The sequence below is a fragment of the Astyanax mexicanus genome, chromosome 25, assembly GCF_023375975.1.
Source record: "Astyanax mexicanus isolate ESR-SI-001 chromosome 25, AstMex3_surface, whole genome shotgun sequence".
NCBI lineage: Eukaryota > Metazoa > Chordata > Actinopteri > Characiformes > Acestrorhamphidae > Astyanax > Astyanax mexicanus.
Window position 1 is genome coordinate 13,251,800 of NC_064432.1, and position 23,383 is coordinate 13,275,182.

General features: G+C 39.1%; 1 protein-coding gene and 1 long non-coding RNA gene across 2 annotated transcripts; both read right to left on the reverse strand.

Annotated features, from left to right (window-relative positions):
* Positions 1-531: 531 nt before the first annotated feature.
* Positions 532-1,224, reverse strand: LOC125787796 (uncharacterized). Its single transcript, XR_007429551.1, has 3 exons — positions 952-1,224; positions 761-822; positions 532-635 (listed from the first exon to the last, which is right to left on the reverse strand). It is a non-coding gene; the product is annotated as an uncharacterized LOC125787796 (long non-coding RNA).
* Positions 1,225-3,362: 2,138 nt separating this feature from the next.
* On the reverse strand, positions 3,363-16,223 carry LOC125787625 (mucin-2-like). The gene is made up of 2 exons (XM_049472075.1): positions 12,209-16,223; positions 3,363-5,212 (listed from the first exon to the last, which is right to left on the reverse strand). Exons 1-2 carry the CDS (start codon positions 16,221-16,223, stop codon positions 3,363-3,365), a joined length of 5,865 nt encoding a protein of 1,954 aa, XP_049328032.1.
* Between the last annotated feature and the right edge of the window lie 7,160 nt (positions 16,224-23,383).

Below are 23,383 nucleotides of genomic sequence, written 5' to 3' on the forward strand. Positions count from 1 at the left end.
TAGTTACTTGTGTAAACGTTGTGGTAGTTGCTGGTGTAGATGTTGTGGTAGTTGCTGGTGTAGATGTTGTGGTAGTTGCTGGTGTAGATGTTGTGGTAGTTGCTGGTGTAGAAGTTGTGGTAGTTACTTGTGTAAACGTTGTGGTAGTTGCTGGTGTAGATGTTGTGGTAGTTGCTGGTGTAGATGTTGTGGTAGTTGCTGGTGTAGAAGTTGTGGTAGTTGCTGGTGTAGCAATTGTGGTAGTTGCTGGTGTAGCAGTTGTTGCTGTTCTTACTGTTTAATAAAAAATATAAGACTAATGTTCTTCAAAGAAAATTATGCAGTTAGTTTTTAAGAATTTTTGACTATTCTGCGTTATTCACAACATTAAACATACTGGCTGTTTGACAGTTCTGTACAATCAATCAATCAATTTATACCAAACCAATGCTGATGCTCTAGTAAAGCCAGGACCTCTAGAACAATCAGCAGTTCAAAATTCCAACTAGGCAAATACCATCAATCGCATTGACCTACCTGTAGCTCCTGTAATCTCAAAACTTGTATTTGCATAAAGTATGGTGTTAATGATTGCAGTGTCATTGGGAAGATTATCTCTGAACTCTAAATCCATGTTTGTGATGATTGATCCAGCGCTACAGACCAAATAAAATAAAAAACACAAGTTATCAGCAAAGAGATACATAGAGCATATTGTAATAAACAGTGATACAAATTAGAGATAAAATTTGAAATTTGACATTAGTAATTTAATACTCACACAAAATTAATGACAGTTAGACTGTGGAAACTGGTGAATGTTGCTTTGAAGACTGGTTCAAACTGTAAATCAACAAATTAAATCAACATTTATTTTAACATGCAATTCCAAATGAATTCTCAATTTTTTACATAAAAATAATAATAGAGTAGGAATAATGTCACTCAAAGAGTTTAGTACATATTGCATACCTGTGATTTAACACGTTGTGCTCGATCAATAAAGACAGCTGAGGCTGAGTTTAACAGGTCAGGAATAAAGGTCTCACTTGTTGTAAAACTGACTTTACTAACTGATTTTGTAGAGACAACAAAAGAAAGAAAAAAGACACAACATACAAAATAGTTAGAGATATATACTAATAGTTTCAAGTAAATGTATTAGTATAAGTAAGTGTTACTGTTTTTGCTATTGAGCGTTTGAGTGGTTTTGAGAAAGTGTGTGTTTTTACTAACCAAATGTTCAGAAAAATGTATCCAGACATCATTAACAACGTAGATTAAGAGAAAAAAAGATAATAGATAGATAGATAGATAGATAGATAGATAGATAGATAGATAGATAGATAGATAGATAGATGTTATCTGATTAATACTGCTATCAGCACATGCTTAGGGTTACAGTATCGTTATTGGCAGTGTTGGGAAGTAACGGATTACATGTAACGGCGTTACGTAATCAGATTACAAATTATAGGTAACTGTAATCAATTACAGTTACTGCTTCAGTAAGTGGTAATCAGATTACAGTTACTCTGCTAAAATAAAAGGGTTACATTGCGGTACTTTCCTATTTTTGCTCTTCCAATCCAACACCGACAAAACGCAAATAACATTTTGGTGTGAAATCGCTCTGATATGACGGGGAACTGTCTGCCCCTCCTCCCGTCTCGCTGCACACACACACATACAGGGAGGAGGGGCAGACAGCGGCTCCGCACACACGTCGAGACGAAATTAACTGACATTTTGGTCAACGAATAAAAACGAGACGAAAATGTTTGGCAGGGACGAAATCCAATCAGACTGATTTAGTTCTGTGAAAGGTAGGGACCAGTTAGGAAGAGATCCAATCACTGCTACTTTAGCGGAGGCGCCGCGCGCTCAGTTACAAACCCGGGAATTAACCTGTCGTTACGGAGCTCGACTGGAAGTTAACTCGACAGTGTTCAGCAGGAAGAGAGAGAGAGGGGAGAGGCGATATATTTCTCCTTTGACGTCGCGAAAAACAAGATAATGTGTAAACAGAGACTCCATCTCCGGTAAAAACACCACTCTTTCAGCTTCTGCAGACCAGAGTCACACAGATCTCCATGCAGAGATCCGCGTTTTAATGCTGATGTTATTTCATGAGCTGATGTGTTTAACTCGGCAGTGCACTAAAACACAGAACTGATACAGAACCCTAACTCATTAAGATCAGATCATCTGCTTAGTCTCACAGTGGGAAAGATATAGCTAGTGTTAAAGCAGGAACAGGTCAGAAAGGAACTCAATAATACAACGAAAATAAAACAATAAAATAAGTGAATCTATGAACCCAAAAGTCTGTGTAAAGTTCCTTACAGCACTTTCTCATAAGTTTCTCACTTTAACTCATGAAGTCTCTCAGTACATCCTGAGAGCATCTCTACAGGACAGTGTGTGAATGTTTGTTTTGATCTCGTTTATAGACTGTAGCTCCAGTAGATGTGCTGGAGATAAAACTAGATCCTTTAAAAGTTGTTTTTGCATCTACAGCTCTGTTTAAACTTTAATTTAACTATTCAGATGTTTTATGACCTGATTTCTAGAGCAAAAATTTAAATGTAACATATGTATAGTCACACACCTACAATAATAATAATAATAATATACATTAAATCATATATAAATATATTTCACTTTCAAACATTAACAATATTACTCAAGTGGTTATTAAACGTTTCATTTCGTATACGTGTAGAGTTAATAATTCAAGGAAACTGATGAAAAATCATTTACATTTACACCCTTTACATTTTAGTCGACTAAATTTACTGTAATTTTAGTAGACTATATTCTTATGACATTAAGTCGACTAAAACTAAAAACATTTCAGATGACTAAATTGTGACTAAAACTAAATACTATTTTCGTCACAAGACTATGACTAAGACTAAATCAAAATTTGTTGTCAAAATTAACACTGGTGGCAAACCTGCAAATAGATAGCTTACAGTTGTTGTTACATTGTTTGGTTTTAAATGGTTTTATCAATTTATAGAAGTGTTTCATAAAATTGTTTGATGAAATGGTTTCATAAGTATTTTTATAGAGTGATTGAAAAGGCTGTTTTATTTGTTTATCTATTTGTTAACTGGAAAGAAAAATAAAAGAATAATATGCAATATGTGGTTGCTACATTCATTCAGGCTTAAAAAAATGACAATATTTAAAGTAATCCAAAGTAATCAGATTACGTTACTCACTTGAAGTAATGTAACTGATTACGTTACAAATTACATTTTGAGTGATGTAATCAGTAATCTGTAAGGGATTACATTTTAAAAGTAACCTTCCCAACACTGGTTATTGGACATGAAAAAGTCCAGTGCCAACCCTAGTTACAAGCAAAGAATCGATTAGGGGACTCTATCGTGATAAAATCTAAATAAACCTGTCTGTTTTAACTGGTCTAAATAGTACTGGTGTGAAAACAACCTAAGACACTGAAAGCTGTGTACAGCCCACTGCACATGAATGTTAACTGTTGATGGTCCAGGTTTAATACCTGTAATAACTGTTGCAGAATCTGCTGTAGTCATCCCAGAAGATGATAGTTCAGTGAAAACTGTAGTTTTTGAATCTGCTGTAAGTGTTGTTTTTGGTTCTTCTGCTAAAGCAGTACTTGTATGAACAATTGATTCTGTTGGCAGCTCTTTTGTTAGACTTGGCATGGATTGTACAGTTGAAGCAGTACTTGACTGAAGGTTGGAGTCTGTTGTTGATTTGGTTATGGAAGAGGTAGTAGTTTCAGTAGTCGGAGCAGCAGCACTTGACTGGTAAATGGTGTCTGTTATGGGTTCTACCATGGATGCTGTGGTTGATTCACTATTTAGAACAGTACTTGAGATCAATTCAACAGTGAAATCTATAGTGGTTTTAACAGAGAGAGCAGTACTAGACTGCATATTTAAATCCGTTGTTGCTTCCAGAATAACAACTAACGATGAGTCGGCAGCTGTAGTAGAGTCAACAGTTGGAGCTGCACTTGTTTGGAGGGTGGTGTCTATAGTTTGTTCTAATGTAGAAGTTGTAGATTCAACTCTTGGAAAAGAAGATGACTGGATAGTTGAGTTCACTGTCTGTTCTACTGTTATATGTGTTGTTGATTCAACAGCTGGAGCACTGGATTGGACGGTGGAGTCTATGGTTTGTTCTGCAGTTATATGTGTTGTTGATTCAACAGTTGGAGCACTGCTATATTTGGTGGTGGAATCTGTGATCTGTTCTGCTGTTATATGTGTTGTTGCTTCAACAGTTGGAGCACTGCTGTATTTGGTGGTGGAATCTGTGATCTGTTCTGCTGTTATATCGGTTGTTCGTTCAACAGTTGGAGCACTGCTGGATTGGGTGGTGGAATTCATGGTCTGTTCTGCTGTTATATGTATTGTTGCTTCAACAGTTGGAGCACTGCTGTATTTGGTGGTGGAATCCGTGGTCTGTTCTACTGTTATATCTGTTGTTGATTCAACAGTTGGAGCACTGGACTGGACGGTGGAGTCTGTAGTCTGTTCTGCTGTTATATCTGTTGTTGATTCAACAGTTGGAGCACTGCTGGATTGGATGGTGGAGCCTGTGGTCTGTTCTACTGTTATATCTGTTGTTGATTCAACAGGTGGAGCACTGTTGGATTGGGTGATGGAATTTGTGGTCCGTTCTGCTGTTATATGTGTTGTTGGTTCAACAGATGGAGCACTGCTGGATTGGGTGGTGGAATCCGTGGTCTGTTCTGCTGTTATATCTGTTGTTGATTCAACAGTTGAAGCACTGGTTTGGTGTGTGGAGTCTGTGGTCTGTTCTGTTGTTATATCTGTTGTTGGTTCAAAAGTTGGAGAACTGGATTGGATGGTGGAGTCTGTAGCCTGTTCTGCTCTTATACCTGTTGTTGAGTCAACAATTGAAGCACTGGATTGGAAGGTGGAGTCTGTGGTCTGTTCTGTTATATCTGTTGTTGGTTCAAAAGTTGGAGCACTGGATTGGATGGTGGAGTCTGTCATCTGTTCTGTTGTTATATCTGTTGTTGGTTCAACAGTTGGAGTACTGGATTGGATGATGTAGTCTGTGGTCTGTTCTGCTGTTATATCTGTTGTTGGTTCAACAGGTGGAGCACTGGATTGGACAGTGGAGTCTGTAGTCTGTTCTGCTGTTATATCTGTTGTTGGTTCAACAGTTGGAGCACTGAATTGGACAGTAGAGTCTGTAGTCTGTTCTGCTGTTATATATGTTGTTAATTCAAAAGTTGGCGCACTGGATTGGAAGGTGGAGTCTGTAGTCTGTTCTGCTGTTATATCTGTTGTTGGTTCAACTGTTGGAGCACTGGATTGGAGGGTGGAGTCTGTGATCTGTTCTGCTGTTATATCTGTTAATTCAATACTTGGAGCACTGGATTGGATGATGGAGTCTGTAGTCTGTTCTGCTGTTATATCTGTTGTTGGTTCAACTGTTGGAGCACTGGATTGGAAGATGGAATCTGTAGTCTGTTCTGCTGTTATATCTGTTGTTGAGTCAACAGTTGGAGCACTGGATTGGAAGGTGGAGTCTGTAGTCTGTTCTGCTGTTATATCTGTTGTTGATTCAACAGTTGGAGCACTGCTGGATTGAATGGTGGAGCCTGTGGTCTGTTCTACTGTTATATCTGTTGTTGATTCAACAGGTGGAGCACTGTTGGATTGGGTGATGGAATTTGTGGTCCGTTCTGCTGTTATATGTGTTGTTGGTTCAACAGATGGAGCACTGCTGGATTGGTTGGTGGAATCCGTGGTCTGTTCTGCTGTTATATCTGTTGTTGATTCAACAGTTGAAGCACTGGATTGGTGTGTGGAGTCTGTGGTCTGTTCTGTTGTTATATCTGTTGTTGGTTCAAAAGTTGGAGAACTGGATTGGATGGTGGAGTCTGTAGCCTGTTCTGCTGTTATACCTGTTGTTGAGTCAACAGTTGAAGCACTGGATTGGAAGGTGGAGTCTGTGGTCTGTTCTGTTATATCTGTTGTTGGTTCAAAAGTTGGAGCACTGGATTGGATGGTGGAGTCTGTCATCTGTTCTGCTGTTATATCTGTTGTTGGTTCAACAGTTGGAGTACTGGATTGGATGATGTAGTCTGTGGTCTGTTCTGCTGTTATATCTGTTGTTGGTTCAACAGGTGGAGCACTGGATTGGACAGTGGAGTTTGTAGTCTGTTCTGCTGTTATATCTGTTGTTGGTTCAACAGTTGGAGCACTGGATTGGAAGGTGGAGTCTGTAGTCTGTTCTGCTGTTATATCTGTTGTTGAGTCAACAGTTGGAGCACTGGATTGGAAGGTGGAGTCTGTGGTCTGTTCTGCTGTTATATCTGTTGTTGGTTCAACAGGTGGAGCACTGGAATGGACAGTGGAGTCTGTAGTCTGTTCTGCTGTTATATCTGTTGTTGGTTCAACAGTTGGAGCACTGGATTGGACAGTAGAGTCTGTAGTCTGTTCTGCTGTTATATATGTTGTTAATTCAAAAGTTGGCGCACTGGATTGGAAGGTGGAGTCTGTAGTCTGTTCTGCTGTTATATCTGTTGTTGATTCAACAGTTGGAGCACTGCTGGATTGGATGGTGGAGCCTGTGGTCTGTTCTACTGTTATATCTGTTGTTGATTCAACAGGTGGAGCACTGTTGGATTGGGTGATGGAATTTGTGGTCCGTTCTGCTGTTATATGTGTTGTTGATTCAACAGATGGAGCACTGCTGGATTGGGTGGTGGAATCCGTGGTCTGTTCTGCTGTTATATCTGTTGTTGATTCAACAGTTGAAGCACTGGATTGGTGTGTGGAGTCCGTGGTCTGTTCTGTTGTTATATCTGTTGTTGGTTCAAAAGTTGGAGAACTGGATTGGATGGTGGAGTCTGTAGCCTGTTCTGCTGTTATACCTGTTGTTGAGTCAACAGTTGAAGCACTGGATTGGAAGGTGGAGTCTGTGGTCTGTTCTGTTATATCTGTTGTTGGTTCAAAAGTTGGAGCACTGGATTGGATGGTGGAGTCTGTCATCTGTTCTGCTGTTATATCTGTTGTTGGTTCAACAGTTGGAGTACTGGATTGGATGATGTAGTCTGTGGTCTGTTCTGCTGTTATATCTGTTGTTGGTTCAACAGTTGGAGTACTGGATTGGATGGTGGAGTCTGTAGTCTGTTCTGCTGTTATATCTGTTGTTGGTTCAACAGTTGGAGCACTGGATTGGACATAAGAGTCTGTAGTCTGTTCTGCTGTTATATATGTTGTTAATTCAAAAGTTGGCGCACTGGATTGGAAGGTGGAGTCTGTAGTCTGTTCTGCTGTTATATCTGTTGTTGGTTCAACTGTTGGAGCACCGGATTGGAGGGTGGAGTCTGTGCTCTGTTCTGCTGTTATATCTGTTAATTCAATACTTGGAGCACTGGATTGGATGATGGAGTCTGTAGTCTGTTCTGCTGTTATATCTGTTGTTGGTTCAACAGTTGGAGTACTGGATTGGACGGTGAAGTGTGTTGTCTGTTCTGCTGTTATATCTGTTGTTGGTTCAATAGTTGAAACAGTGAATTGGCCGGTGGAGTCTGTGGTCTGTTCTGCTGTTATATCTGTTAATTCAAAAGTCGGAGCACTGGATTGGATGATGTAGTCTGTAGTCTGTTCTGCTGTTATATCCGTTGTTGATTCAACAGTTGGAGCACTGGACTGGAAGGTGGAGTCTGTGGTCTGTTCTGCTGTTGTATCTGTTGTTGGTTCAACAGGTGGAGCACTGGATTGGAAGGTGGAGTCTGTAGTCTGTTCTGCTGTTATATCTGTTGTTGGTTCAACAGTTGGAGCACTGGATTGGACGGTGGAGTCTGTAGTCTGTTCTGCTGTTATATATGTTGTTGGTTCAACTGTTGGAGCACTGGATTGGAAGGTGGAGTCTGTAGTCTGTTCTGCTGTTATATCTGTTGTTGAGTCAACAGTTGGAGCACTGGATTGGAAGGTGGAGTCTGTAGTCTGTTCTGCTGTTATATCTGTTGTTGGTTCAACTGTTGGAGCACTGGATTGGAAGGTGGAATCTGTAGTCTGTTCTGTTGTTATATCTGTTGTTGGTTCAAAAGTTGGAGAACTGGATTGGATGGTGGAGTCTGTAGCCTTTTCTGCTGTTATACCTGTTGTTGAGTCAACAGTTGAAGCACTGGATTGGAAGGTGGAGTCTGTGGTCTGTTCTGTTATATCTGTTGTTGGTTCAAAAGTTGGAGCACTGGATTGGATGGTGGAGTCTGTCATCTGTTCTGCTGTTATATCTGTTGTTGGTTCAACAGTTGGAGTACTGGATTGGATGATGTAGTCTGTGGTCTGTTCTGCTGTTATATCTGTTGTTGGTTCAACAGGTGGAGCACTGGATTGGACAGTGGAGTCTGTAGTCTGTTCTGCTGTTATATCTGTTGTTGGTTCAACAGTTGGAGCACTGGATTGGACAGTGGAGTCTGTAGTCTGTTCTGCTGTTATATATGTTGTTAATTCAAAAGTTGGCGCACTGGATTGGAAGGTGGAGTCTTTAGTCTGTTCTGCTGTTATATCTGTTGTTGATTCAACAGTTGGAGCACTGCTGGATTGGATGGTGGAGCCTGTGGTCTGTTCTAATGTTATATCTGTTGTTGATTCAACAGGTGGAGCACTGTTGGATTGGGTGATGGAATTTGTGGTCCGTTCTGCTGTTATATGTGTTGTTGGTTCAACAGATGGAGCACTGCTGGATTGGGTGGTGGAATCCGTGGTCTGTTCTGCTGTTATATCTGTTGTTGATTCAACAGTTGAAGCACTGGATTGGTGTGTGGAGTCTGTGGTCTGTTCTGTTGTTATATCTGTTGTTGATTCAAAAGTTGGAGAACTGGATTGGATGGTGGAGTCTGTAGCCTGTTCTGCTGTTATACCTGTTGTTGAGTCAACAATTGAAGCACTGGATTGGAAGGTGGAGTCTGTGGTCTGTTCTGTTATATCTTTTGTTGGTTCAAAAGTTGGAGCACTGGATTGGATGGTGGAGTCTGTCATCTGTTCTGCTGTTATATCTGTTGTTGGTTCAATAGTTGGAGTACTGGATTGGATGGTGGAGTCTGTAGTCTGTTCTGCTGTTATATCTGTTGTTGGTTCAACAGTTGGAGCACTGGATTGGACAGTAGAGTCTGTAGTCTGTTCTGCTGTTATATATGTTGTTAATTCAAAAGTTGGCGCACTGGATTGGAAGGTGGAGTCTGTAGTCTGTTCTGCTGTTATATCTGTTGTTGGTTCAACTGTTGGAGCACTGGATTGGAGGGTGGAGTCTGTGCTCTGTTCTGCTGTTATATCTGTTAATTCAATACTTGGAGCACTGGATTGGATGATGGTCTCTGTAGTCTGTTCTGCTGTTATATCTGTTGTTGGTTCAACAGTTGGAGTACTGGATTGGACGGTGAAGTGTGTTGTCTGTTCTGCTGTTATATCTGTTGTTGGTTCAATAGTTGAAACAGTGAATTGGCCGGTGGAGTCTGTGGTCTGTTCTGCTGTTATACCTGTTGTTAATTCAAAAGTCGGAGCACTGGATTGGATGATGTAGTCTGTAGTCTGTTCTGCTGTTATATCCGTTGTTGATTCAACAGTTGGAGCACTGGACTGGAAGGTGGAGTCTGTGGTCTGTTCTGCTGTTGTATCTGTTGTTGGTTCAACAGGTGGAGCACTGGATTGGAAGGTGGAGTCTGTAGTCTGTTCTGCTGTTATATCTGTTGTTGGTTCAACAGTTGGAGCACTGGATTGGACGGTGGAGTCTGTAGTCTGTTCTGCTGTTATATATGTTGTTAATTCAAAAGTCGGCGCACTGGATTGGAAGGTGAAGTCTGTAGTCTGTTCTGCTGTTATATCTGTTGTTGGCTCAACAGTTGGACCACTGAATTGGAGGGTGGAGTCTGTAGTCTGTTCTGCTGTTATATCTGTTGTTGAGTCAACAGTTGGAGTACTGGATTGGATGATGTAGTCTGTAGTCTGTTCTGCTGTTATATCTGTTGTTAATTCAACAGTTGAACCACTGTATTGGACAGTGGGGTCTGTTGTCTGTTCTGCTGTTATATCTGTTAATTCAATAGTTGGAGCACTGGATTGGCTGGTGGAGTCTGTGGTCTGTTCTGCTGTTATATCTGTTAATTTAATAGTTGGAGCACTGGATTGGGTGGTGGAGTCTGTAGTCTGTTTTGCTGTTATATCTGTTGATTCAATAGTTGGAGCACTAGATTGGAGGGTGGAGTCTGTAGTCTGTTCTGCTGTTATATCTGTTGATTCAATAGTTGGAGCACTAGATTGGGTGGTGGAGTCTGTGGTCTGTTCTAATGTTATATCTGTTAATTCAATAGTTGGAGCACTGGATTGGGTGGTGGAGTCTGTAGTCTGTTTTGCTGTTATATCTGTTGTTGGTTCAACTGTTGGAGCACTGGATTGGAAGGTGGAATCTGTAGTCAGTTCTGTTGTTATATCTGTTGTTGGTTCAAAAGTTGGAGAACTGGATTGGATGGTGGAGTCTGTAGCCTGTTCTGCTGTTATACCTGTTGTTGAGTCAACAGTTGAAGCACTGGATTGGAAGGTGGAGTCTGTGGTCTGTTCTGTTATATCTGTTGTTGGTTCAAAAGTTGGAGCACTGGATTGGATGGTGGAGTCTGTCATCTGTTCTGCTGTTATATCTGTTGTTGGTTCAACAGTTGGAGTACTGGATTGGATGATGTAGTCTGTGGTCTGTTCTGCTGTTATATCTGTTGTTGGTTCAACAGGTGGAGCACTGGATTGGACAGTGGAGTCTGTAGTCTGTTCTGCTGTTATATCTGTTGTTGGTTCAACAGTTGGAGCACTGGATTGGACAGTGGAGTCTGTAGTCTGTTCTGCTGTTATATATGTTGTTAATTCAAAAGTTGGCGCACTGGATTGGAAGGTGGAGTCTGTAGTCTGTTCTGCTGTTATATCTGTTGTTGATTCAACAGTTGGAGCACTGCTGGATTGGATGGTGGAGCCTGTGGTCTGTTCTAATGTTATATCTGTTGTTGATTCAACAGGTGGAGCACTGTTGGATTGGGTGATGGAATTTGTGGTCCGTTCTGCTGTTATATGTGTTGTTGGTTCAACAGATGGAGCACTGCTGGATTGGGTGGTGGAATCCGTGGTCTGTTCTGCTGTTATATCTGTTGTTGATTCAACAGTTGAAGCACTGGATTGGTGTGTGGAGTCTGTGGTCTGTTCTGTTGTTATATCTGTTGTTGGTTCAAAAGTTGGAGAACTGGATTGGATGGTGGAGTCTGTAGCCTGTTCTGCTGTTATACCTGTTGTTGAGTCAACAGTTGAAGCACTGGATTGGAAGGTGGAGTCTGTGGTCTGTTCTGTTATATCTTTTGTTGGTTCAAAAGTTGGAGCACTGGATTGGATGGTGGAGTCTGTCATCTGTTCTGCTGTTATATCTGTTGTTGGTTCAATAGTTGGAGTACTGGATTGGATGGTGGAGTCTGTAGTCTGTTCTGCTGTTATATCTGTTGTTGGTTCAACAGTTGGAGCACTGGATTGGACAGTAGAGTCTGTAGTCTGTTCTGCTGTTATATATGTTGTTAATTCAAAAGTTGGCGCACTGGATTGGAAGGTGGAGTCTGTAGTCTGTTCTGCTGTTATATCTGTTGTTGGTTCAACTGTTGGAGCACTGGATTGGAGGGTGGAGTCTGTGCTCTGTTCTGCTGTTATATCTGTTAATTCAATACCTGGAGCACTGGATTGGATGATGGAGTCTGTAGTCTGTTCTGCTGTTATATCTGTTGTTGGTTCAACAGTTGGAGTACTGGATTGGACGGTGAAGTGTGTTGTCTGTTCTGCTGTTATATCTGTTGTTGGTTCAATAGTTGAAACAGTGAATTGGCCGGTGGAGTCTGTGGTCTGTTCTGCTGTTATACCTGTTGTTAATTCAAAAGTCGGAGCACTGGATTGGATGATGTAGTCTGTAGTCTGTTCTGCTGTTATATCCGTTGTTGATTCAACAGTTGGAGCACTGGACTGGAAGGTGGAGTCTGTGGTCTGTTCTGCTGTTGTATCTGTTGTTGGTTCAACAGGTGGAGCACTGGATTGGAAGGTGGAGTCTGTAGTCTGTTCTGCTGTTATATCTGTTGTTGGTTCAACAGTTGGAGCACTGGATTGGACGGTGGAGTCTGTAGTCTGTTCTGCTGTTATATATGTTGTTAATTCAAAAGTCGGCGCACTGGATTGGAAGGTGAAGTCTGTAGTCTGTTCTGCTGTTATATCTGTTGTTGGCTCAACAGTTGGACCACTGATTTGGAGGGTGGAGTCTGTAGTCTGTTCTGCTGTTATATCTGTTGTTGAGTCAACAGTTGGAGTACTGGATTGGATGATGTAGTCTGTAGTCTGTTCTGCTGTTATATCTGTTGTTAATTCAACAGTTGAACCACTGTATTGGACAGTGGGGTCTGTTGTCTGTTCTGCTGTTATATCTGTTAATTCAATAGTTGGAGCACTGGATTGGCTGGTGGAGTCTGTGGTCTGTTCTGCTGTTATATCTGTTAATTTAATAGTTGGAGCACTGGATTGGGTGGTGGAGTCTGTAGTCTGTTTTGCTATTATATCTGTTGATTCAATAGTTGGAGCACTAGATTGGAGGGTGGAGTCTGTAGTCTGTTCTGCTGTTATATCTGTTGATTCAATAGTTGGAGCACTAGATTGGGTGGTGGAGTCTGTGGTCTGTTCTGCTGTTATATCTGTTAATTCAATAGTTGGAGCACTGGATTGGGTGGTGGAGTCTGTAGTCTGTTTTGCTGTTATATCTGTTGATTCAATAGTTGGAGCACTAGATTGGAGGGTGGAGTCTGTAGTCTGTTCTGCTGTTATATCTGTTGATTCAATAGTTGGAGCACTGGATTGGGTGGTGGAGTCTGTAGTCTGTTCTGCTCTTATATCTGTTGTTGATTCAACAGTTGAAGCACTGGATTGGTGTGTGGAGTCTGTGATCTGTTCTGTTGTTATATCTGTTGTTGGTTCAAAAGTTGGAGAACTGGATTGGATGGTGGAGTCTGTAGCCTGTTCTGCTGTTATACCTGTTGTTGAGTCAACAGTTGAAGCACTGGATTGGAAGGTGGAGTCTGTGGTCTGTTCTGTTATATCTGTTGTTGGTTCAAAAGTTGGAGCACTGGATTGGATGGTGGAGTCTGTCATCTGTTCTGCTGTTATATCTGTTGTTGGTTCAACAGTTGGAGTACAGGATTGGATGATGTAGTCTGTGGTCTGTTCTGCTGTTATATCTGTTGTTAATTCAAAAGTTGGCGCACTGGATTGGAAGGTGGAGTCTGTAGTCTGTTCTGCTGTTATATCTGTTGTTCGTTCAACTGTTGGAGCACTGGATTGGAGGGTGGAGTCTGTGGTCTGTTCTGCTGTTATATCTGTTAATTCAATACTTGGAGCACTGGATTGGATGATGGAGTCTGTAGTCTGTTCTGCTGTTATATCTGTTGTTGGTTCAACTGTTGGAGCACTGGAATGGAAGGTGGAGTCTGTAGTCTGTTCTGCTGTTATATCTGTTGTTGAGTCAACAGTTGGAGCACTGGATTGGAAGGTGGAGTCAGTAGTCTGTTCTGCTGTTATATCTGTTGTTGGTTCAACAGTTGGAGTACTGGATTGGACGGTGGAGTGTGTTGTCTGTTCTGCTGTTATATCTGTTGTTGGTTCAATAGTTGAAACAGTGAATTGGCCGGTGGAGTCTGTGGTCTGTTCTGCTGTTATATCTGTTAATTCAATAGTTGGAGCACTGGATTGGGTGGTGGAGTCTGTAGTCTGTTTTGCTGTTATATCTGTTGATTCAATAGTTGGAGCACTAGATTGGAGGGTGGAGTCTGTAGTCTTTTCTGCTGTTATATCTGTTGATTCAATAGTTGGAGCACTAGATTGGAGGGTGGAGTCTGTGGTCTGTTCTGCTGTTATATCAGTTAATTCAATAGTTGGAGCACTGGATTGGGTGGTGGAGTCTGTGGTCTGTTCTGCTGTTATATCTGTTAATTTAATAGTTGGAGCACTGGATTCGGTGGTGGAGTCTGTAGTCTGTTTTGCTGTTATATCTGTTGATTCAATAGTTGGAGCACTAGATTGGAGGGTGGAGTCTGTAGTCTGTTCTGCTGTTATATCTGTTGATTCAATAGTTGGAGCACTGGATTGGGTGGTGGAGTCTGTAGTCTGTTCTGCTCTTATATCTGTTGTTGGTTCAACAGGTGGAGCACTGGATTGGAAGGTGGAGTCTGTGGTCTGTTCTGCTGTTATATCTGATGTTGATTCAACAGTTGAATCACTGGATTTGGTGGTGAAACCTGTTGTCTGTTCTGCTGTTATATCTGTTGTTGATTCAACAGTTGGAGCACTGGTTTGGACCGTGGAGTCTGTGGTCTGTTCTGCTGTTATATCTGTTAATTCAATAGTTGGAGCACTGGATTGGGTGGTGGAGTCTGTGGTCTGTTCTGCTGTCATATCTGTTGTTGATTCAACAGTTGGAGCACTGGATTGGGTGGAGGAGTCTGTAGTCTGTTCTAATGTTATATCTGTTGTTTGTTCAACAGTTGGAGCACTGGATTGGATGGTGGAGTCTGTAGTCTGTTCTCCTGTTATATCTGTTGTTAATACAACAGTTGAACCACTGGATTGGACAGTGGGGTCTGTTGTCTGTTCTGCTGTTATATCTGTTAATTCAATAGTTGGAGCACTAGATTGGAGGGTGGAGTCTGTGGTCTGTTCTGCTGTTATATCTGTTAATTTAATAGTTGGAGCACTGGATTGGGTGGTGGAGTCTGTAGTCTGTTTTGCTGTTATATCTGTTGATTCAATAGTTGGAGCACTAGATTGGAGGGTGGAGTCTGTAGTCTTTTCTGCTGTTATATCTGTTGATTCAATAGTTGGAGCACTAGATTGGAGGGTGGAGTCTGTGGTCTGTTCTGCTGTTATATCAGTTAATTCAATAGTTGGAGCACTGGATTGGGTGGCGGAGTCTGTGGTCTGTTCTGCTGTTATATCTGTTAATTCAATAGTTGGAGCACTGGATTGGGTGGTGGAGTCTGTAGTCTGTTCTGCTCTTATATCTGTTGTTGGTTCAACAGGTGGAGGACTGGATTGGAAGGTGGAGTCTGTGGTCTGTTCTGCTGTTATATCTGTTGTTGGTTCAATAGTTGGAGCACTCGATTGGCCGGTGGAATCTGTGGTTTGTTCTGCTGTTATATCTGTTGTTGGTTCAACAGGTGGAGCACTGGATTGGAAGGTGGAGTCTGTGGTCTGTTCTGCTGTTATATCTGTTGTTGATTCAATAGTTGGATCACTGGATTTGGTGGTGAAACCTGTTGTCTGTTCTGCTGTTATATCTGTTGTTGATTCAACAGTTGGATCACTGGATTTGGTGGTGAAACCTGTTGTCTGTTCTGCTGTTATATCTGTTGTTGATTCAACTGTTGGAGCACTGGATTGGACCGTGGAGTCTGTGGTCTGTTCTGCTGTTATATCTGTTAATTCAATAGTTGGAGCACTAGATTGGGTGGAGGAGTCTATAGTCTGTTCTAATGTTATATCTGTTGTTTGTTCAACAGTTGGAGCACTGGATTGGGTGGGGGAGTCTGTAGTCTGTTCTAATGTTATATCTGTTGTTGTTTCAACAGTTGGAGCACTGGATTGGGTGGGGGAGTCTGTAGTCTGTTCTAATGTTATATCTGTTGTTGTTTCAACAGTTCGAGCACTGGATTGGGTGGGGGAGTCTGTAGTCTGTTCTAATGTTATATCTGTTGTTGTTTCAACAGTTGGAGCACTGGATTGGATGGTGGAGTCTGTGGTCTGTTCGGCTGTTATATCTGTTGTTGGTTCAACAGTTGGAGCACTGGATTGGACGGTCGAGTCTATGGTCTGTTCTGCTGTTATATCTGTTGTTGAGTCAACAGTTGGAGCACTGGATTGGATGGTGGAGTAAGTTGTCTGTTCAGCTGTTATATCTGTTGTTGATTCAACAGTTGGAGCGCTGGATTGGGTGGGGGAGCCTGTAGTCAGTTCTGCTGTTTTATCTGTTGTTTGTTCAACAGTTGGAGAACTGGATTGGACGGTGGAATCTGTGGTCTGTTTTGTTGTTATATCTGTTGTTTGTTCAACAGTTGAAACACTGGAGACTGTTGCTGCATCAGTGTTTAATTCTGTAGTGCCAGCTGTTGTAGGCTCTTCTGCAGAAACTGTTGCATGCTGTGTCATGGTGCTTAATGTGGCTGCTTGGATAAAAAAGAAATGTAAACAATGCAGATTAATTGTGTCACTGCAACTGTTCCAATTAATTTATACATTATTAATAAAATATGTTACTTAATATACTGACAATTGAACATTATTTAATACAATACTTACCCAAGAGTATGTATGCCACTGTAAAAGCTTTTTCATTCATCTTTTAAACACCTATAAATAACATATTTATTGATTAGTGTCATATAGTTAAAACAATCTATAACAGAAAACTGTGCAATTCAGTATGTGAAACCTAATTGGTTGACATACATACAAAATATTTGTGTCTCTAGATTCAATTTAGAAAACAATACCCTAGTTTCATATCATTTTATTTCTAGCTCTTTACACATTTTCAAATTAGAATTCAACAAGAATGATTTAGAAAAAGTCTTCATAAAACAATAGCTTGAGAAATACTTTAATGATTTGTGGTTTTAAGATCCTTAAAGTTCAAATGTTTTAAATTAAAATTTACATCAATTCGTAGGAAAATCAGTGAATTACTTGCATTTCTACATTGCTACATCCACAGTGCAGGCTAGAATTTTAGAACCTGTATATTTTCCACCACACCCAGTTCTTGTGAAGGTAAGTCAGTATTTTGTGAGATTGTGGAGGAATTTTCTACCGTGCCAGTGTTTTTCAGTTCATCAACATTTCTGGGATGCCTTGCATGCACAGCCCACTTCAACAGCATGTTCAAAGGGTTAGGGTCAATGGAAAATAGATTTTCCATTCTGATTTTCTATTCATAAATGTACTTTTTTTAACCGTTATTTTGTATAAATATAATTTTTGGTTTCAAAAGTCCTTCATTTTATCCATTTGTAGCAAATGTTTCTAACTGGTGATCATTTTACACTTTAATGCAATGTTTTGGAGCCTTTTATTGCTTCCTGCATCTGTACAGAATCTTTTGTGAGGCATTTAAAGGTATGCTTCTTATTAATAATGTAGGCGACGTCATTAACAGAGAGGTTCACTTAATTTTTCTAATCCTTATTCTGGACTAGTAAACTACTTGTGTGTTCTAATTTTAGTTTAGTTCTTTATTTTTTATTATTGGGATCAGACTACTGTCTGCATCATGTGGATTCAGTCTCATCTTGGTCTTGTGGTGAGTCCAATGCTTCTCACCCAAACACCTCAAACACCATCAACACTTCAAACACAATCAAAACATTTAAACACCATCAACACCTCAAACACAATCAACACCTCAAACATCAGCAACACATTTAAACACTATCAACACTTCAAACACAATCAACACATTTAAACACCATCAACACCTCAAACACAATCAACACCTCAAACATCAGCAACACATTTAAACACCATCAACACTTCAAACACAATCAATACATTTAAACACCATCAACACCTCAAACACAATCAACACCTCAAACATCAGCAACACATTTAAACACTATCAACACTTCAAACACCATCAATCCCTTAAACATCAACACCTCAAACACCCAAACCCATCAAACATGAACACTCAAGCACAATCAACCCCTCAAACACCCAAACCCATCAAACATTGTCAAACCCTCAAACACCCAAACCCCTCAAACACCCAAACCCCTTAACCACCATCAACACCTCAAACACCATCAACACCTCAAACACCATCAACACTCAGACGCAGATTTTTCTTTAGACTGAAGCAGAAATAACTATTGTGTAGTTTAGTTATTTGAAGTGATATTATGATCTAAATATAATTATATGCTAATAGATAATTAAGAATGATCATATGTATAAGATACAGATATTACCATTAGTAAAAATATGTCTCAACAGTTAATTATTATATAAGATGAAATATAATACTGAGCAATATTCTATGGCAATTCAAACATAAAACATATAAACATATAAAATCCAAATATCATAAAAAGTAGAAATATGTGGGAAGAAACTGCTGAATTGATGAATTATGTCAGCTGAATTGTCACACACTGTTAAAAGCAGCGGCAAAACAAGACATAAAGATAAGGATCCTGATATACTGGAAATCCTAGTCCTGAGAGTTTCTCTTCATTATATACGCTTGTCATTCTGTATTATGTATATATGCTAATTATTACATAAATATTATATTTTTTAAGTAGGATTCAATAATTGAAGCTGGTTAACTGATTTGTTTCCATGAACCACACCAACAATGAGTCTATAAATCAACTTAGTAAATAATATAATGATCAAACCGCATTTTATTATATATCACTGCATAAATAATAAAAAATTGTTTAATTTGAATGGTTGAGTTGCTAAAACACTGAGATATTTTAGTCAATAATCATTACAAATATTATATAATTGGTACACTAGAAATTCCGGTCCTGTGCGTGTCCTTCATATCCAGTTATCTCTTTCTATTATACTGTACCAGTCAAACACACCTTCTCATTCAGTGCATTTTCTCCATTCTAAATTAATATTAAAGACATGAGAACAATTAAGGGACACATATGGAATTACGTAGTAAACAGTAAAAAAAAAAGTGTTACTCATCCACAATCCCCTGATCTAAACCTGATATTACATTACATTTTATTGTAGTCAATAATCATTACAATTATTATATAATCCATATTGTAATGTATTTTTACTCATGGTGATGACATTTAGTTTATTTTGTTTAGATTTAAATACATTTACATATTTTTCATTGACTAAGGTGGCAGTTTATCCTTTTTTATTTGCACTGATTATTTTACTTTTTAATTTTAATTTTAAGCATTGTGTTGGACACTGTTCAAAAAAACTAAGAAACAAAGATATATATATATATATATATATATATATATATATATATATATATATATATATATATATATATATATATATATATAATATATATATATATATATATATATATATATATGCAGTTCAATTATTTTAAGAAACAAACAAAAAAGAAAAACTAAACAATAAAATGTAATTTGTGCCAAACTCACCGTTTCCTCTGTAAAGCAGCTTTTTTCAGTATGTAGAAACTGCTGTTGGACGTCTGTAAAAATGTATAAAGTCCTGAGGACCGGGCCAGTCTGAGAGTCCTGCGCTGCTGGTCGGTGAGCAATACATACCCTGATCACTGTCTTATCTATAAAGCAGGTGACGTGACGTGATCACTAATAGTCTCAAATTTCTCTGTGATGGGATGGTGATTTCTGATCGTCACTGAGTCATCAAACAAAGCCTGAGATGTTTGGAGTGGGTTGGAGTGGGTTGACTGAAAGGATGACAGTTTCCATCAGCATCAGCGTCCAGACAAAACAATGAACAAAAATGTATCTTTTAAAGACTGCGATTGCTCAAGAGTATTGTAGCAAAAATAACTTTCATTGTTCATTTTGTGTCAGATAGATTCTTCAATAGATACAGATAAAAATACTCAAGACTTTCCAAACACAGACCAACAGAAACACAGAAATCAGTAATTAAATGCAGGTTTATCTGACTACATTGTGATCACTCCGTTGATGCCTTGATTTAAATTGATATAAAGTTTCTCATGTCATGTTTCTGATGTAATTCATGCTCAGTGCCCAATTTGGGTGCCAAATTATCCATGCATGCTATATCAAGAAAATCTCAGAAAAGATTATATATATAAAACAGGGACAAATAAATAACAGAAAAAACATGTAATGTGGTATTAAATTTAAAATGAACTGTTATTTGCAGTCCGAAGCGGCAAAAAGAAAAGGCATCCAGGTACATTAGAAATTCCAGTCCTGTGCGTGTCCTTCATTACCAGTTATCTCTTTCGATTATACTGTACCAAAAGTCTGGGCACACCTTCTTACTCAGTGAATTTTCTATATTGTAGATTAATATTAGAGACATTGAAACGATTAAGCGACACCTGATGAACTGAGATGGTGATTTGGGATGAGCTGGAGGAAAAGTAGCAACTATTGTTCAGCACCTCAAGGGACTCCTTTCTTTAAAGGTCACCTTCCGCGAAAATCCGATTTTTCTTGTTTTTTGTGGAATACAGTAGGTCTCTCAGAGTTGAATGTGTACACCTGCACATTAAACTGTTCTGCAGCCCCCATTGTCTGCAGGAGCTAAGCAAAGAAATCCCCCCTCCCCCCCTCCGAAAAACGGGTGAATTTTGAATTATCTTTCTGCCTACGTAGGCAGAAACTCACAGACCAGCCCACCTTGGCTCGAGAAACTCCCAGAGGCGGAGCTGAAGCGACGCAACATCACCGCTCATCAGTTAGGAGGTGGGAGGCAGTGAGCGGCAGAGCGGTGGAGGGGCGTCGCAGTGCTCCTAGCCAATCAGAGGAGAGATATTTGCATGCTGTTTGCATGTATGAATATTCATGAGCAAAGCTGGAATCCGGTCATTTTGGACACACCCCTAAAACAGTCCATTAAAAAAGAGCTATACAGAGACACCTGAGCACTTTTTTTTTACAAAAACGGCTCACATGTCATTCATTCATACTAGAGACCACAACTAGACATTTTAAAATTAAAGAAAAAACGACGGAAGGTGAGCTTTAAGACGCTGAGGAAACTATTCCAGGTGACTCTCCCTCATGAAGATACTGAGATTAAAATACCAAATCTGTCCTCAAAGATACATGTGATACTTAGAAGAATCTAAAGTAGAAAACAGATTCTGGTTTATGTAACACTTTTTGTTTACTAAATAATTCAAAATAAAAAGAGGTGTATTCAAACTTATATATAATTTTCACACTCCTAAACCTTGTGAAAAGTCTTTACAGAAGAGTTGAAGCTGTTATATTTGCAAACAGTGGACCAACATCATATTAAACCCTGATTTAGAATGGGATGTCTCTCAATTTTAAACTCTTTAGCTAATATACTGTATATTTTAACCATCTGTGTATGATTCAGATTTTATGCACGTGTGTTCTATAAGTGGTAAGCACAATTTAGATACAACATATTAACTAAATAATCTCCAACTCTTACACTATTGATTGTGTTTATCTTATGAAATCCAAATAATTTATTCATATTTTCAGATTGTCATGCCTATTCTAATTCATAAAGACAAGTGTACAGAATAATTTCTGTAGAACATGTACTTTAAATTCTCACTATCTACGAACACAGAGATCATTCAGAAAAACCTAATCAGGGACATCATAACAGATACTTCACTTTCATGTTGCTCCTTCTGTTCTAGAGCTCTGATTAACATTAACACTGAGCATATTCCTATCACACCTACTCACACTCAGAACCTGTTTCTACATTAGCTTTAGCTTCACATTATTCATTATATGTGTCCTTCGACTACATTCACAACTCAGAAAATGTTTCTACACTATAGCTCCACATTATCTCTCTGTATTGTTATTTTTGTTTGTTTGTCTTGGTTCTTGTGTCCCTACAATAATTGGCATCTCTGTGCTGCTGCTCATAAGAGACGTGGACCTGTTTTTCTCTGTAAAGCTGCTTTGTAAAATTTATTGTAAAAAGCGCTATATAAATAAATTTGAATTGAACTGAACTGAATTGACTTTACTGAAACTGGAGAATCTTTTACCCCTACCTAATCTGTGAGTGAGTTTCAGACAAAAGTGGACTTGTTTAAAATATTTTGGAATCTACACTGGAAAGCTTGAAAAAAGCAGAAATCAAATAGTTATCTAACATAATCATCATCATCTGCTCACAATGAAGACAACTGCACTAGATTTTACCTCTACTACATCTTTAAATGATACGCCTTTTAGACCCAAGTCTGCATTTTCCCCCACAATTAATAATGTTTAGTTACACATAAGATTAAACTGCAATTATCAAAGTGCCAAAAAAAACTAACAGCAATTAAAGAAAAAGCATTTTAAAAAACACAAAGATTTGGTAATAAAACCAGCACATAAGGTTGGTGTTGTTATTATTTTGTTCTGGATACAGCCAAGCAAGAAGGATAGATCAATGCGAGAGTATGCAAGCTTCTTTTCATATGCTGTTAAAAATAAATACAGATCTATAAAACCCACTGCTCCACCAATCATTAATGGTGTTGAGACTATTATAGAACGTTTGTCTAAATATGTTGATTATTTTATAAAAGTTTCTGGAAAAAGTCTCTAACTTTCCACCATTTTTCAGAATACAACACATGTTTCGTGCAGCACTAAAAGACTTCTAAATGTGGCAGATGTCTTTGTTGTTACAATAAATATTGAATCACTTTACACCAATATAAATCAAAGTGAGGGCACTGATTCACAGAGGTCTAATGCCCCTTTTATCTTTATTCTGCATTTAACCAGAGGACTCTGTCTAACAATATGTTTTTATTTCAGCCCCAAATCTTCCAGGAGATTAAGAGTACAGCAATTCTGGGAGGAAAGCTCTTTAAACTCTTTTCGAGATAACTTATTGTTGTATGACTGTATAGACTGATGACTGTCTACTATTTTTAGGATCACTAAATCCCACGCTTGCTTGTAAAAAAAATACATATATCTATTTCCACTTGTTTCTAAACACTTGTGTTCATTTGAAAAGAAATCTGAATGGTGAATGAGATTATGCTAAAAGGGAGTAGAGTCTTTTTTACCTAAAATGAGCTGATTAATCAGTGTATCAGTATTCTTTTACATTTCTACTGTTACTGCAGATTTATATTAAACTGATTCTCTAAACAGATCAAACAACTCCCTCTACTGTCCTCTAAATGTACTGTACCCACACTCAATATCACAATAACTCACCCTCTACAGCGCCCTCTACTGTCCTCTAAATGTACTGTACCCACACTTAATATCACAATAACTCACCTGATTATTACAACACCTTAAGTGTGGGTACAGTACATTTAGAGGACAGTAAAGGGAGCTGTAATAATCAGGTGAGTTAAAAGGGAGCTGTAATAATCAGGTGAGTTATTGTGATATTGAGAGTGGGTACAGTTCAGATAGAATACAGAAGAGGGTGCTGTAATAATTTCGGACCCAACACACTTTGTCTTCAATCTCCATGCAGGACCCTTGAGCAGCAGACCATGGGTTAATGACGGGTTTAAGATGGGTACAGTGTGGGACCCTAATGGGTAGCATATGTTGGGTTTTTATGGGTGCAATATGGGCACAGGCCGGACCAATTATGGGCAA

Excerpts from the sequence above, each read along its gene's own strand:
- LOC125787625 (XM_049472075.1), bottom strand. The coding sequence starts at position 16,223 with ATGACACAGCATGCAACAGTTTCTGCAGAAGAGCCTACAACAGCTGGC. Across the intron at positions 5,213-12,208 it reads AGACTTCACCTTCCAATCCA|AACAGACTACAGACTCTACT; the intron begins GTGCGCCGACTT and ends ATATAACAGCAG.